Genomic DNA, 13,501 nt, shown 5'->3' with positions numbered 1-13,501 from the left:
ATATTAGGTATCTGCAATATATACAATACCCAACTTTTTGATTTACTCTAATAATTTATTGACATATATAAAAAGTTTCTTAAAAACTATTAGATTACTGAAATAACGTTTCTAAATATTTCAAAATTCTAAATACTGTCAAAGGCTCTATGTAATCCTATTTAAATTGCACTAGTACAGCTGTAATGTGTTTATATTCACATTTATCAAGCCATGGATAGATGTCATGAGTACTCTTATACAAACGTATAAATAATTTAAAGTATGAAATTTGATTAAAGTAATATAAGCATAGTTTTATGTTTTCTGTCTATGTCATTTTAGGCTCTTCTAAAGAGAGATAGATACATGAAAATATCCCAAATATGATTTTTAAAATACCTAAAATGTTTTTAAAGGTTACTAATATACTGTGAAAGTTTGAAAGTTATCGTATGACTTACGTAGTTTTTTTGTCAAACAATATGCACACTCAGAAACGCTCTGCAATGGTGTCATGTAGGCCGCCACATTAGTTGGCACTACTTCAATTTCATCGCAGTAATCAAGACATTTTGATGTTATTTACTAAATTGCTAAATTCAAGTTTTGGTAATTTGAAGATTTAATTTGAAGTTATATCCTACATTTAATACAATTATTTAAATGCAATTTACTGCCTACAATTTTCACAAAGTTTTAAAATCATGTGATATAATTCTTCATATTCTATTTTTAATACAATTGTAAAAGGCTTTCTTATTGAACATTATTCACAATCTACATTAGCAAAGAGTGATAGGTAAGCGGCATTGATGATTTATACCAAGTGGCAACCAGTTTCTATTTGTACAATGCTATCTATCACTGGATAAAGTTAGTTGAGTCAACATTGCAAGCTATTGTAAGCTGAGGTTAATGAAGATCACTCTGTGTTCTACGTTGTGAAACCTCCTTTTTATGAAATAGTTTCTGACTAAAACTTTGAATATCAAAATACAAGTGATCTAACCTAGGGTTGTTCAAAATGGATTATATACTCGCATATATGCCGAGTTGAAACTAAAAATAAATTTGCCAAAGTAAGGGGGGTCGGCCTATACGTGCATAACTCTGATCGCACTGATTCTCCTCTACAACCATTTGTTGTGATAGGTGCAGTGTGTTATAATTTGTAGGGTCGGCTTTTATCATATTCAAATTTTTATGAATTCACCGTTCTAGTGGATAGGCTTGAATGCGGGAATATACAATATTCATTTTCTTTTATTAAGAGCTCACAATTTAATTAATAATTTTTTCTTTAAAGAATTATTATTTCGAGAAATTGAAGTTTGACAGTAAGATCAAAAATGCCTTTGTTTAATTTCCAAAAAATAGAATTATTTCATCATATTGACTTTTCATCTATATTTAAAAAACAACAACAAGAAGTTCTTCATTTAATTTATGAAAACCGTAATGTTAAAATCATCGTTCATCGTATCATCATTAAAATCATCCTTTTTTGTTTATCATGTCTACTTACTCACTCAGAATATAAAAAAATTGAGCGGTTAGTGTCAAAAATAGCACAATGTTACACATTAATAATGGTACACATTAAAATCTTTCAAAAAAAAGTATTGTGTTAGATTTCTATAGCTCTATTTTGTTTTCATTTTCAAACGAGAAATATTTCGGTTCTTTTTAAAATTGGTAGATTTTAGACCATTGGTGACTGTTTGGGCTCAGCCTTTTAGTAGAAAATTATTTCAAAATGAAGTATTGTGTTAGCTTCCCTTGGATACCCTTTTCCAAACTAGAGAGATTTTGATTCTTCTGAAACTAGTACATTTTAAAACACTGATCTTATGCAGAACTTTCTTTCAATGGAAGGTGGGAAATTACCTCATAAAAAGTTACGTGTGAGCTTTTCATGCTTTATCTACTTTCTATTTGTTTGTTTCTCTTTGTGTGGGCGTAGGGATTAAATTTAGAATGAATGGGACAAAGTTTGTTTTCTGCGGAATCAATGGTGGGTCATGTTCACGATTTTATAACTACTTTCAATTTGGAGGTTTATTTTTCTATTTTTGGAATGCAAACATGATAACTAACTTGAAGCGGCAGCTGAGAATTTAATTTCAACCACCTAACTATGATTCAAACTGATGGACTAAAAATTTAGGTCCAATGAATTAAATACCATTTGTGCTTATTCGAGCATAAATACAGTGTTTTATTGTGTATTAAATACAGTGTATTATTAAGTCTCTTTTCTGTTATCACCTCAATATTGTTGGATATATTTTTGAAACTGTATTGGGACTTTAGAAAATAAGACTTTATTACGAGAATATCGGTCAGAGACCGAAGACTCATCGATCGAAAGTTATGGGATCCCCCAAAACAGCGCTCTTACTCCATAGTGACACCTTGTGTCCCATCACTAATTAATTAATAACTCGCTAATTATACGACATATTTCGCCCAAAATCAATAAGCTTCTGGTCCGAGATATGATGAATGCACATGCAAAATCTGGAGCAGATTCTATCTCGCTTTCGTGAGATATCGCGTGCATCTAATGGACAGACAGACAAATACCTATCAACATACTTACCGATTAAAATCGATAAGTAATGATATAATTTTTTGAAATTGTAACTTTGTGGCCACCCTGTATAAGTAGACCAATTAGGTATGAAATATAAGGCAAATTGAATTTGTTTTTATTCCTCCTTGAGTCCTTGGTTATTAAATTTTCAAGCAAAATGTCAAACCAATTATTAGTCTTTTTCGCAGTCACAACCATGTGGTTATTAAAAATTTTGAGTGGACGTATGTAAAGACTAGCGTCACACTTCTTACCAAGTCCTCCTGATCGTGGATGATAAATTTATATAAATGGCAATCAAAAATAGCATTGCCAATTCTGCCATTAGATACAAAAACCAAAAATAAAATTCACTGACTAATTGGTGTTTGAAATAAACAAGATTTGTCTTTAGCATAAATTTCTTTGGCTTTGTCGAAGATTGCCAGTAAGACTAATGGCAGATGAAGGCAATAAATTTGTTTTTATTCTTCTCTGGCAAATGGATCATCAAGCAAAATGTCAAACCAATTGATAAGCCTTTACATCGCCAATTCTATCAAGCCTCGCTAATCCTGGATGATAAATTTATACAAGGCCATCAAAAATAGTGATACTAGTTCCGCAAATAGATACAAAAACAAAAAATAAAACTCACTAAATGGTGGTGGAAATAAACAATATTTGTCTTCAATACTTTTTTTTTGGCTTCTTCGAAGATTGCCAATAAGATTTAATTTAATAGGCAAACGAGAAGCATTTGTTTTTAATTCTCCCCGGTGATTAAATCTTGAGAAAAATGCCAAACCAATTAATCAGCCTCATTTTGGCCTCAACTATTTGAATATTCGGATGATTTTATCCGAGCAAATGCAAATACTAATCATTAAAGCGAGTGTTGGATTATTTTTTCCAGCTTCCTTAATCTTGGATAAAAAAATTTCCTTGATTATTGATTGAACTGACGTAAATACAGACGATATGTCAACACTTAACTTGATCAAATAAACAGTATTTGCAAAATTAGTGAATTTCTTAATTTATCATCCAATATGGGCCGATAATAACAAGCAGACAATCAATAAAAATAGCAGGTAACAGGGAACAACAAAACAGAATATTAATATATAATAATATTCTATTAAATACATTCAGAAATAATATTTTTCAATCTGTAATAACCAATATATTGTAAATTGAATTAGACCAGTAACACTCATATTTTATCTTTGACAAACAGTTGCATGTTCACTCTCAGAATTAAAAAGCTTAAGTAACAAATATTGAATTGGGTCAGCTCAGTAACATCTACATTGTGATTTATGATAGTAGACATGTAGTTCTTAAAAACCACCTGCATGTTCAATATCAATATAAAAGTCAAAATTAAAAATGTCTCCCTCTACTAAATTTTTCAATTGATTTACTTATACTAGGAAATTGTGGTTTATATATCCCAAACATGGTGACAAAATTGAATTACAATTTACAATCAGAAAGAATATTTTTGCATATGAGAATACATATATGTAAATTAAATCAGGCCAGTAACATCAACATTTTGCCTTATGGTAGCTTCTGGCAAACAGTTGTATGTTCATCATCAACATGACGGCCATTGAGAATAAATACTTTAGCTTTGATTTATTTCAAGGGTTTCGTTCTTGTTAGTTTCAAGACTGTTATTTTTCATCATTGAAGTTAACTAGGGTTTCCCCATTCTGGGGTTTATGGCCCAATGAATCTACAGAGAGATATATGGCAATTCAAAGGTTCAACGTCATATTATATTAAAATGAAAAACATCACTATGACGGGCTGATGGCCATTCTCTGCCTGTACGAGATTAAATACTTCATCTATGATTAATTTTAAATGGTTTTGTTTTTGTCAAATACAAAACTGTTATTTTTAATTGAAGACTGAACATTGCTGTGGTCAGTATTCTCTAATAGTGTAGAAAGTAACTTCATTTTGTCGACTGTCAGATGTCACATGCTCAAAATGACAATTTTCTGAATGAAAATATTAGCAAAAGCAAAAATATATTGTATCGAATAAACCCAATTTTAATTGCATTTAAATATTCGATTTGTTTTGGCATCCCTTCTTGTGACCTTTAAAATAATAAACTGTGTTTGGTTATGTTAGTGAATAATGCACATACATCAGTTACCAACGTTAGGTCGACTCATTTCCTCAATGCGTTAGAAAAGCTTTACTGTGTACTGTGACTCACGCTATAACCTAGTCATCTGTATTGCGGTGCATTATAGGGTATATCTGGTATGGATGGACTCAATTAATATAGAATTCCTGAATGAATGTCATATATATTGTGAGAAATGTTTTCAAATAAATGCATATTTGAACAAAATTGTCAAAAGTTAAGTCAAAATCACAGTAACGTTGTTTTACTATGCAATTCAAGAGTCCTGCCGAACACTAAAACAGGACACTCTAAAATACATCTGTGGTATTGTGCAGCAGACCTATTAAATTTTATAATATGGTCTCATTTATCCCAAAAGTTGGGACCATCAATCAAAAATTATTAATTGATCGAACAAGATCTAATATATCAATGGGCGTGGTGAAACCTCAGCAAACTAAGTTTATTTGTATCAAAGATAAATAAAGCACAACCGGTGTATAGCAAAATGATATAATTTGCCGACGTTTTAAATTTCTATTTAGAAAAACTTCATCAGGGTATGATATGATGGAGTACACTATCGTATATAAATAGTGTACTCTTCATATCATGCCCTGATGGAGTTTTTCTGAATAGAAATTCGAAACGTCGGCAAATTATATCGTTTTGCTATACACCGGTTGTGCTTTATTTATCTTTGACATGAATATACCTGGTGGCAATCATGCGCTAAGTTTATTTGTATTTAACACATGTGCAATGAACCATGCAGTCACAGTTTGTTACATCACAATAGGATAAAAATAATTGGCACCCTGTGTAGATGATACTTTGGTTCTTTGGAGATAAATTTAATGATCCAGATAATGCATAAGTTTTGATTTACTTTACAAATATATGGTAAAATAACAAAATGGTTAATAGTAAGACTGAAAACTGGAATACTCGATGAAATATCTGGGGATTACAAAGCAATCGGTCCCTACTAAGCTTGATGAGGTTAATGCGTTCAAAATCAGTAAGAAGCAAGGGTACTTCCGTAGTATCTGAACCAAGATGGCGGACACTCGAATGTAGTATGTGTACCAGGCTAGGGTTAGGCCATAATTTCAGGTACAATGACTACGAGAGTCACTTGGCTAGTCCCCGAACTCTTAATAGAACTAAAATAAGAAAAATTGAAATAAAATTATGGCCTCTAACCTGGTACACATACTACATTTCGGTGTCCGCCATCTTGGTTCACATACTACAGGAGTATTGAAGCGAACGATAGCAAAGAGAAACTTGCAGTTTGTTACAAAATGTCTTTGGTATCTGTCATCGGTTCCACTCTTGGTGGCATGAATAATGTAAAATTAAATAGAAACTGAACAGGGAATGGAGGACTTGCAAACTTATTACCCCAACTGTTCCCAAAGATTTAGATGCTACTTGCCGGAATTTCGCAAGCTGCAGTTTATTTATCTGTTGAATCGATTTTAGCAAACATGAGTGAATTTTTCAGAATTCCAAAGAGTCGACCTTTTGGCTTTATTATTTATGCTTGCATTTTTACAAACTTTGAAAGGTATGAAGTACACATTAGCGATCACAAAATTGGGTTTTATTTGAAAACAGTTTTTTTTTGTGCAAGTACTTCGTGAGTTTTTCCCAGATAATTTGTCGTCACTCGAACAAAAAGTTTGCGAATCGCTATATTACACAATATTCTAGTGCCCTCTGTCATCGAATGCTGGCTTGATCATAAAAGCGACCGAAATTTGACTTTTTCTTATGTTATGCGAATCTGAGTTGTCTTATTTTTTATTTTAGTTGGATCTCAAGCCAGAAGGAAGACTACTGGTTCAAGTGAAGCTATTCGTAGAGCAAGAAGGTGAGTTCTGGAGTATTTTAGACTATCTAATTATCTAGGAGTAGATCTTTTGAGTTGTGCGTTTTTTTCTGTTTTATGTTAATCTATGTAAGAATGCGCTCTCGATTTGATGACTTTGTCATGCAAAATAGAGTAGTTGTGGGAGCAAAGATGCGGCTCAATGTTGGAGCAATCTTACTTTTACTATTTCTGTTATATATTGAACTTTTTGCAAAATGCCTTTTTTGTATGGTAGATAAGGTGACTCTAACTTGCTAGTTTCAAATGAGTTGGCTGTGCAATTTTAGGGTTCTTGAAAGATTCCTATGTAATTTATTTGTTCAATTTGAAGCAAATGGGTTATTAGTTTGCTTTATGGAATTAAAAAACATGTCATTTCCCATAGACGAATTCTTAAAAATTTACTGAACGAGTAAATCGAGCATTGAGTGAAATATATATTGAATCAGGATAGTTATTTTAAATACCCTAATGCCGCACTGCAATGAATACATCATTGCCTGAGGCATTTTCGCTTGGACCTAATGTAAATAAAAGTTAAATGTTTATATAGGCAAAAAATAACTTCAATAGAGCACAAGGGTTAGAGCACAATTAATAATCTTAACCTACACATCATTTCATAATATAAACTATTCTAGATGTCTTGCAACTGGAATTTAGATAGACAAATTTAAAAATAGGTAGTACACAACCTAATCACTGTGACTGTGACATTGTTAGAAAACATCAGTAAAATCGACTGAGATTTTAATGCGAGAACATAAAGCACAAATTTTCAACAGCACTTATACTCCTAACAAGGCATCAGGCAACCAAACTCTGATATGTGAGAAGCTAAGGAAGATTTGCATGAGATTTGAAATGCAACGTGCCATACCAATAATCAATATAGTAACATAATACCAAATAACAGTTTTAATGATGCCTCGCTATATTAAATCAATTATTTACAGTTACCACGGGGCAAGGATTATGAAATTTTTCAAATTTTTTGTCTATTACTAGTATTGGTGCAGGAAAAATGCGAGCGTACAATATGGCACACAGTTACATTTAGAAAAACACAACAATAAATTTTTTTGTTGTCTGAAATGCTAACAATGCCCAAGAGATGACATTACGGTTAGGGCTGTCCAAGCGAACCAAATATTCGAAATCGAATCGAATCGCAAATTATTCGAATCGTTTTTCGGCTAATTTTCGAATCGCTAAAATTAGGTATCGGTACATAAAGCGGAAATATTTTTACGGGATGTTTTTCATCGGGCAAGCGGCGGCGCTCCGAGCTCAGACCACTCTTGCTCCCGGCTTACTTAATTGGTTTCCCGATATTTCTCTCGTCTTCATTTTGTGATAAACATGTCATTACTAATGCCCGCCCGGTGGCACGTGATTAGCCATTTCATGCATGGTCGTCATAACAAGGTATAATCGATCGTGACGTTTTTGAGAGAGAACAAGGAGAAAAAGGAGAGAATTTAGAAAACGATAGTTCTATAAATAGAATCGATTTGAAGCTGTTGAGTTAGTTATCATAGGAACATGGTACAGGCAACTCAAAGCTGAAACAGATTTTGGGATCCTTATGATGGCAATACCTTCTTTAAATGGAATTTGTAATTTCTTATGATGGCATTACTGTATTATCCATCTATATACCAAGACAAATAATTGCACTCTTGCATTTTGATGGCTGTTGTACACTAACAATATTATAGTCATCAAATAACATTGTCATCAAACTAGCTTGGAATTTTTAAATGCAATTTTGAACTTGAGCAACAGTTTTATCTATATTGATGGATGTTATTATTTTGCTGAAATTTACACAAAAAAACATAAAGACTAGTGAATAGGATTAAAATAGCATCTACAGGCTTTATATGTCCTATTAAAACTGAATCCATCAAAATTGAGATTGCAATTTTTGAATAGTGCAGTTTTTACTCTTAACACTCAACAGTTTTCGAGACCCAAATTTTGGAGTTCTCCAATTTTTTTGACCAGGTCTTACAAGCGTGTGATCTCCTTTGATGTAACTGCACATACGTTACCACAACATCGAAGGGCAGGCGTTTATTGTATAATAGAGACAGATTTACTATTGCGCAATAATATTCGATTATTCGGTTCGATTCGGAGAAAATATTCGATTCGATTCGAATAAAAAAATTATTCGATTTTGGACAGCCCTAATTACGGTACTTCAAATCTCATCGCAAATTAAGGTTCATGGCCCTCAAAAGAACTGCTTCATGGCCCCCAGGGTTCCCATGGCTCCTGGTTGAGAATTCGGTACTCCGGTAGCATGTGAACCACATTAGGGTTAGAGCATAATTTTATTCCGATTTTCTTAATTTTAGTTCTATTACGAGTTTGGGGACTGTCTTTGTTAGCCAAGTAAATATACCCCAACCCATAGGTTTCAGTCCTTTTACACAGCTTGATGTAAAATGGCGAACAAAATTAGTTATCTCCATAGCGGTACACACACTTCTGAATCGCCAAGAATTCTTCTTTTTTATCTATATATTTGTATCATATGAATCATCTTCATATCGTTGTGATGTAAAATCAATATTAAACGGCCATAATTCATTTAGTATTGACAAGTAGGCCTAAGCGATCAATAACTAAATCTAATTATAATGTTTGTAGGATTGAATAAACGTGAGAAATCAATAAATTTGCCTTTGTTCTATGAATTGTAATAGATTAAATGCCATTGCTCAAAAAGATACATTCATAAAAGGTTCCCCTGTTTATCGATTTTATAATCCTGATTCATATGACTAATATTATTATGGAAATGTGCAACGGCCTAACATGTAAAGCATTAGACCTAACTGTGCTGGCATGCCATGTTTCACATCTCAGGTTCAAATCCCACTCCCACAACCTCACCCAAGGTATAATAATTTGGGTAGGCTTACTTACATACTCCTCACGTTTGTTAGATACCAGTGGCTGCTTGTACAGGGTGAGTGAAAGGCCTGAATAAGCATGATATATATAAAAAAAACTGGAGTCATGATATTTAGCCAAAATTTTTGCTGTTCTGTTTTATTTTAATTAAAAGGGAACACTTTTTTATTCTGTATTGCCCAACCCCTTGTGTATTATCAGATAGTCTGCTAATGTTTTTAGTAAACTGGCTATTTTCAGGTCTTACTGTGCCTAGTGCACCCTTTGTGAACATATATTTGTGCATTGCTCTGTTATCAAATCATTCATTTAAAAAAATTTGCTCCACAAAAAGTTAGTTTTTTCTCATTCGATTTAGGTTTTGTATAAATTGACATCTGATAACAGGCTTGACAAAGAATGGAGAAATGTTAGCGGTCATTTACAACTTTATATTGATATGTTTTTCTATACAACATATTTATATGCCTTTCCCTTCAAACAAGACTAAATTTCTACAATAGTTAAGAACATTGGTGCTCGTGGGACAATTACGGCCCATGCAACGATTTAATATGGCCCGTCGATCTTAAGTGAAATAGTGTATCACTTTATGTATTTTACCTTTTTGCGCTCTGGATACCGCCAATTGTTACATCATTGTCACAGTTTATGCATGTTTTTATTTGTCGTACAAATTCAATTTTAATGATATCCTAATTATACATACTGGTATTGGTATCGACCCCTTGCGGGTGTTTCCCTCTCTTAGCCCGCAAATATCTATTCTCTTCTAATTTTGATCTCCGGCCAATCAACTTTGGGAACCACTGGACTTTAGGAGGATTAAAATCTTCCAGTTTCAGAATTTTCTAATTTATAACATCCTTGGTAAATTGACGGACATGAGATTCAGAGTGAGCTGATTCAGCTGAGTTTCTGGTACTCCCGTAGTATGTGTACAAGGTTAAGGTTAGGCCATAATTTTATTCCAATTTTTCTTATTTTAGTTCTATTACGAGTTCGGGATTGTCTGTGTTAGTTAAGTGAATATACCCCAGCCCATAGGCTTCAGTCCCTTTACACAACTTGATGATAAGTAGGCGAACAAAATTAGTTACCTCCATATTGGTACACACACTTTTGGAGCGCACACATTTCTGGAGTACCGAGTTTCTTTCACTTTTGGGTTCTTAATGACCTATGAGGAATTACTATTAATGAAAAAAAAATGCCGACGTGAGCAATGTTGAAAGTAATTTGCTTGAAATATAAATTCTCATGTGAGAAAATTAATAAAATTTGCATTAAATTTTTATTCGACCACAAATTGCAGCAATTTTGTTTGAAGTTTTTTTAAATAAAAAGTAACGAGTTTGTTTTCAAAGGTTTCGCCTAGTTTAACAAGAAAAATATTTTGAAATTTGTCAATGTCTTCACTTTAAAGCGCATTATTTAACTCTTACTTTAGTCAGCACTGTGGCCGTTAGAGATGAGAATAACAACAGCTAGTCTTGAATTTTATTTTAAAATTTTGGACCAAATGATATATAACCAATTCTGTAATGATTTAAATAGACCAACAATTTGAGCACACAGTTTCGTTGTTGCAATCCTTTGTATTAAGACAAAATAGTTCTTCTTATGTTAAATGCTCACTGCTTGTCAGTAATTTTGTTCAGAGTACAGCACCCCATTGAAATGATCTAATGACTGACAGACCTCGCGAGCAAGTATCTCGGCCGTCATTTTATATTATTATTTCTGCTTAGTGTTGATTCCCTTGCATGATATTTAGTCACCCAATCACCTTAGTAAAGATTATAAAATGGATCGACTGCGAGATACATTTTCCTCCAAGCGGCGTTTAGCGAAGCGAACTCCAAGATTGAAGTCTTACGTATCATTTAGCGACAATGCTCCTCGCGAGACAAGAAGCTTCGACATGGAGGAAGAAATTTTTGTTGAAGAAAGCCTTGGCGAAGATTCTAAAAGAAATTTATCGACTCGAAAATCTGGGAGTCGCAAAAAAGGACTTTTTCATCAGTTGACTTCAGCAAGTTTCAGAAGGAGCTCTAGCCTTCGAGATCCAGGGACGTCGAATAAAAATTTTAATTGGTTTTCCGAGAATGAAAGAAGTTTTAAAAAATTCTCAGAAAAACGCAAGAAAACTTTAGTGAGAACATCAAATATTGAAGACCAAGAGAGTGCATTTATGGATTCTGATATTTCAGGCAACTTTTTAGCATCCTATGCTAATCAACATAACACTCAAGAACCGCCAAACATATCAACTGCTTCACATAAAAATGAAGATAAATCAGAAACAACTTTACATGTAAAAGACACATCAGGTTTTGCATTGGAGACCTTTGCTAGTGAAGGTAGCGAAACTGGCCAACTGGAAAAAGGTACAGATAACAATAAAAAGTTGGAAGAAAATGTAGCTGATAATTTAGATGCAACTAAGAATTTGCCCAATATTTATCGAGATCCACAGAAGCCTGATGAATGTAAAGTAAATGAGCCTGTTCTACCAATACCAAGTTTGGTAGAGATTGTTGAAAGCACAGAAATGCCCAACACTGCTTCTGACTTGTCAGTTTCTTCTCAAGATAAAACAGAAAGCACTATCGGCTATGATGACAAAAATTCTACTGTTACTCATGAGAATAATACCGAAGTGTCTCCTACTGGAGGTGAAACAAATGAAGATTTACAAAACATACACATCTATACAGAGAACAAAGATGAAAATACGGCACCAATCATGTTGGATTCTGTGGAAAATGTTGATTTTCAAAAGAGTGTTGCTCATTTTAAAGGTGAATTCATTGGTAATCAAGAAGATGACTTTCCAATCAAAAAAGGCTCACAGGCTGAACTGTCAAAAGATCCCAACCAAAGTGCTAGTGTAACTGTTATGGACTCCACCATCATGCCCTCGGAGAATGCTGAGCAATATACAATAATTGATAATGGAGTTCCTGCTGATTTGAAAGATTCTCTTATAACTGTTGTTGAAGTCTACCACGCACCGAATGTGGAATCCTCACAAGATTTAAAATCTCGGGAACTTGAATCAAAAATTGAAAATAATGAGAATGGAATAATAAAACCGAATATGGTAAACCCACAAAATGAAGCGCCTGGCAATTTTGCAGTTGATCAAAGTGGTCGACTCCCTTCAGATAAAAGTGAGTCTGAAACGGTTTATCCAGTCTCGTCCATTGTGGTTGGAGACAGTACAGAAGTGGAAAATGACTTGTTTCCTATTGATGCTGCTAAAACAAGCACAGAAGGCCTTGATCTTTTAGACCTGGCATTTGGAGATGATACTTTGTCAGTAGATCTTCATTCGGAATCATTGTCTCCAGATGGACCTTCTAGCGGAACGGACGAGTCTTTTGTGGAAGATGATAAGAATCTTGATGGTGAAGACTTCAGTTCTGTAGATGAGGTGGAATTTTCAGTTGAAGGGACCAATGATCATCTTCACACAAAGCAAGATATTGAGAATTCTATGTCTGATTTAGATCACAAGCTACAAGAACAATATGAATCTAGCTCGCTTGATATCAATATCACCAGTGGAAACCAAGATGTGCAAAATGAAGAAAGTAAGATGCCACTAAATTTTGAATGCTATGTTGAAACTATTCTGATTTTAAAAAGATGGTCTGCAGCGGCAAAAAGACGAAATGAACGTCGAACACATGTTGATGAATTGAAGGGGAACACTAGGCCACATGTGTCGAGTAAAACAAAACAGAATAATTCAGACCCCAAGGTAAAATATGGTGAAGCCAGTGTGACTGGGTCAAATGATGAAATTGAAGAAAGCCCTGGATTCGTTCTCCATGAGGAAGTTACTGAAATAAATAGGAAGACTAATCTTGATGAAAGTAGGGCTGAATTGAGGATCTTCTTTGAACCGGGCAATTTGAGTTTTGATGATGACGAATGGTACATGGCTCACAATGATATTCCTGAAAGAAGGTTTCAA

The 13,501-nt window shown here is 33.6% G+C and overlaps 1 protein-coding gene across 2 annotated transcripts in view; it reads left to right on the top strand.

Annotated features, from left to right (window-relative positions):
* LOC120329520 (protein kinase C delta type-like) overlaps positions 1 to 13,501 on the top strand; it is a 48,317-nt gene that overhangs the window by 4,463 nt on the left and 30,353 nt on the right. For both annotated transcript variants that reach the window (XM_078116249.1, XM_078116250.1), the window contains exon 4: positions 6,528 to 6,588. In XM_078116249.1, the coding sequence (XP_077972375.1) occupies positions 6,528 to 6,588 (61 nt within the window). The remainder of the gene's footprint in view (positions 1 to 6,527; positions 6,589 to 13,501) is intronic.

The sequence above is a fragment of the Styela clava genome, chromosome 9 (genome assembly GCF_964204865.1).
Source record: "Styela clava chromosome 9, kaStyClav1.hap1.2, whole genome shotgun sequence".
In the NCBI taxonomy this organism is placed as follows: domain Eukaryota; kingdom Metazoa; phylum Chordata; class Ascidiacea; order Stolidobranchia; family Styelidae; genus Styela; species Styela clava.
The sequence above is the reverse complement of the archived record's forward strand: the minus strand, read 5'-3'. Positions and strand labels throughout refer to the sequence as shown.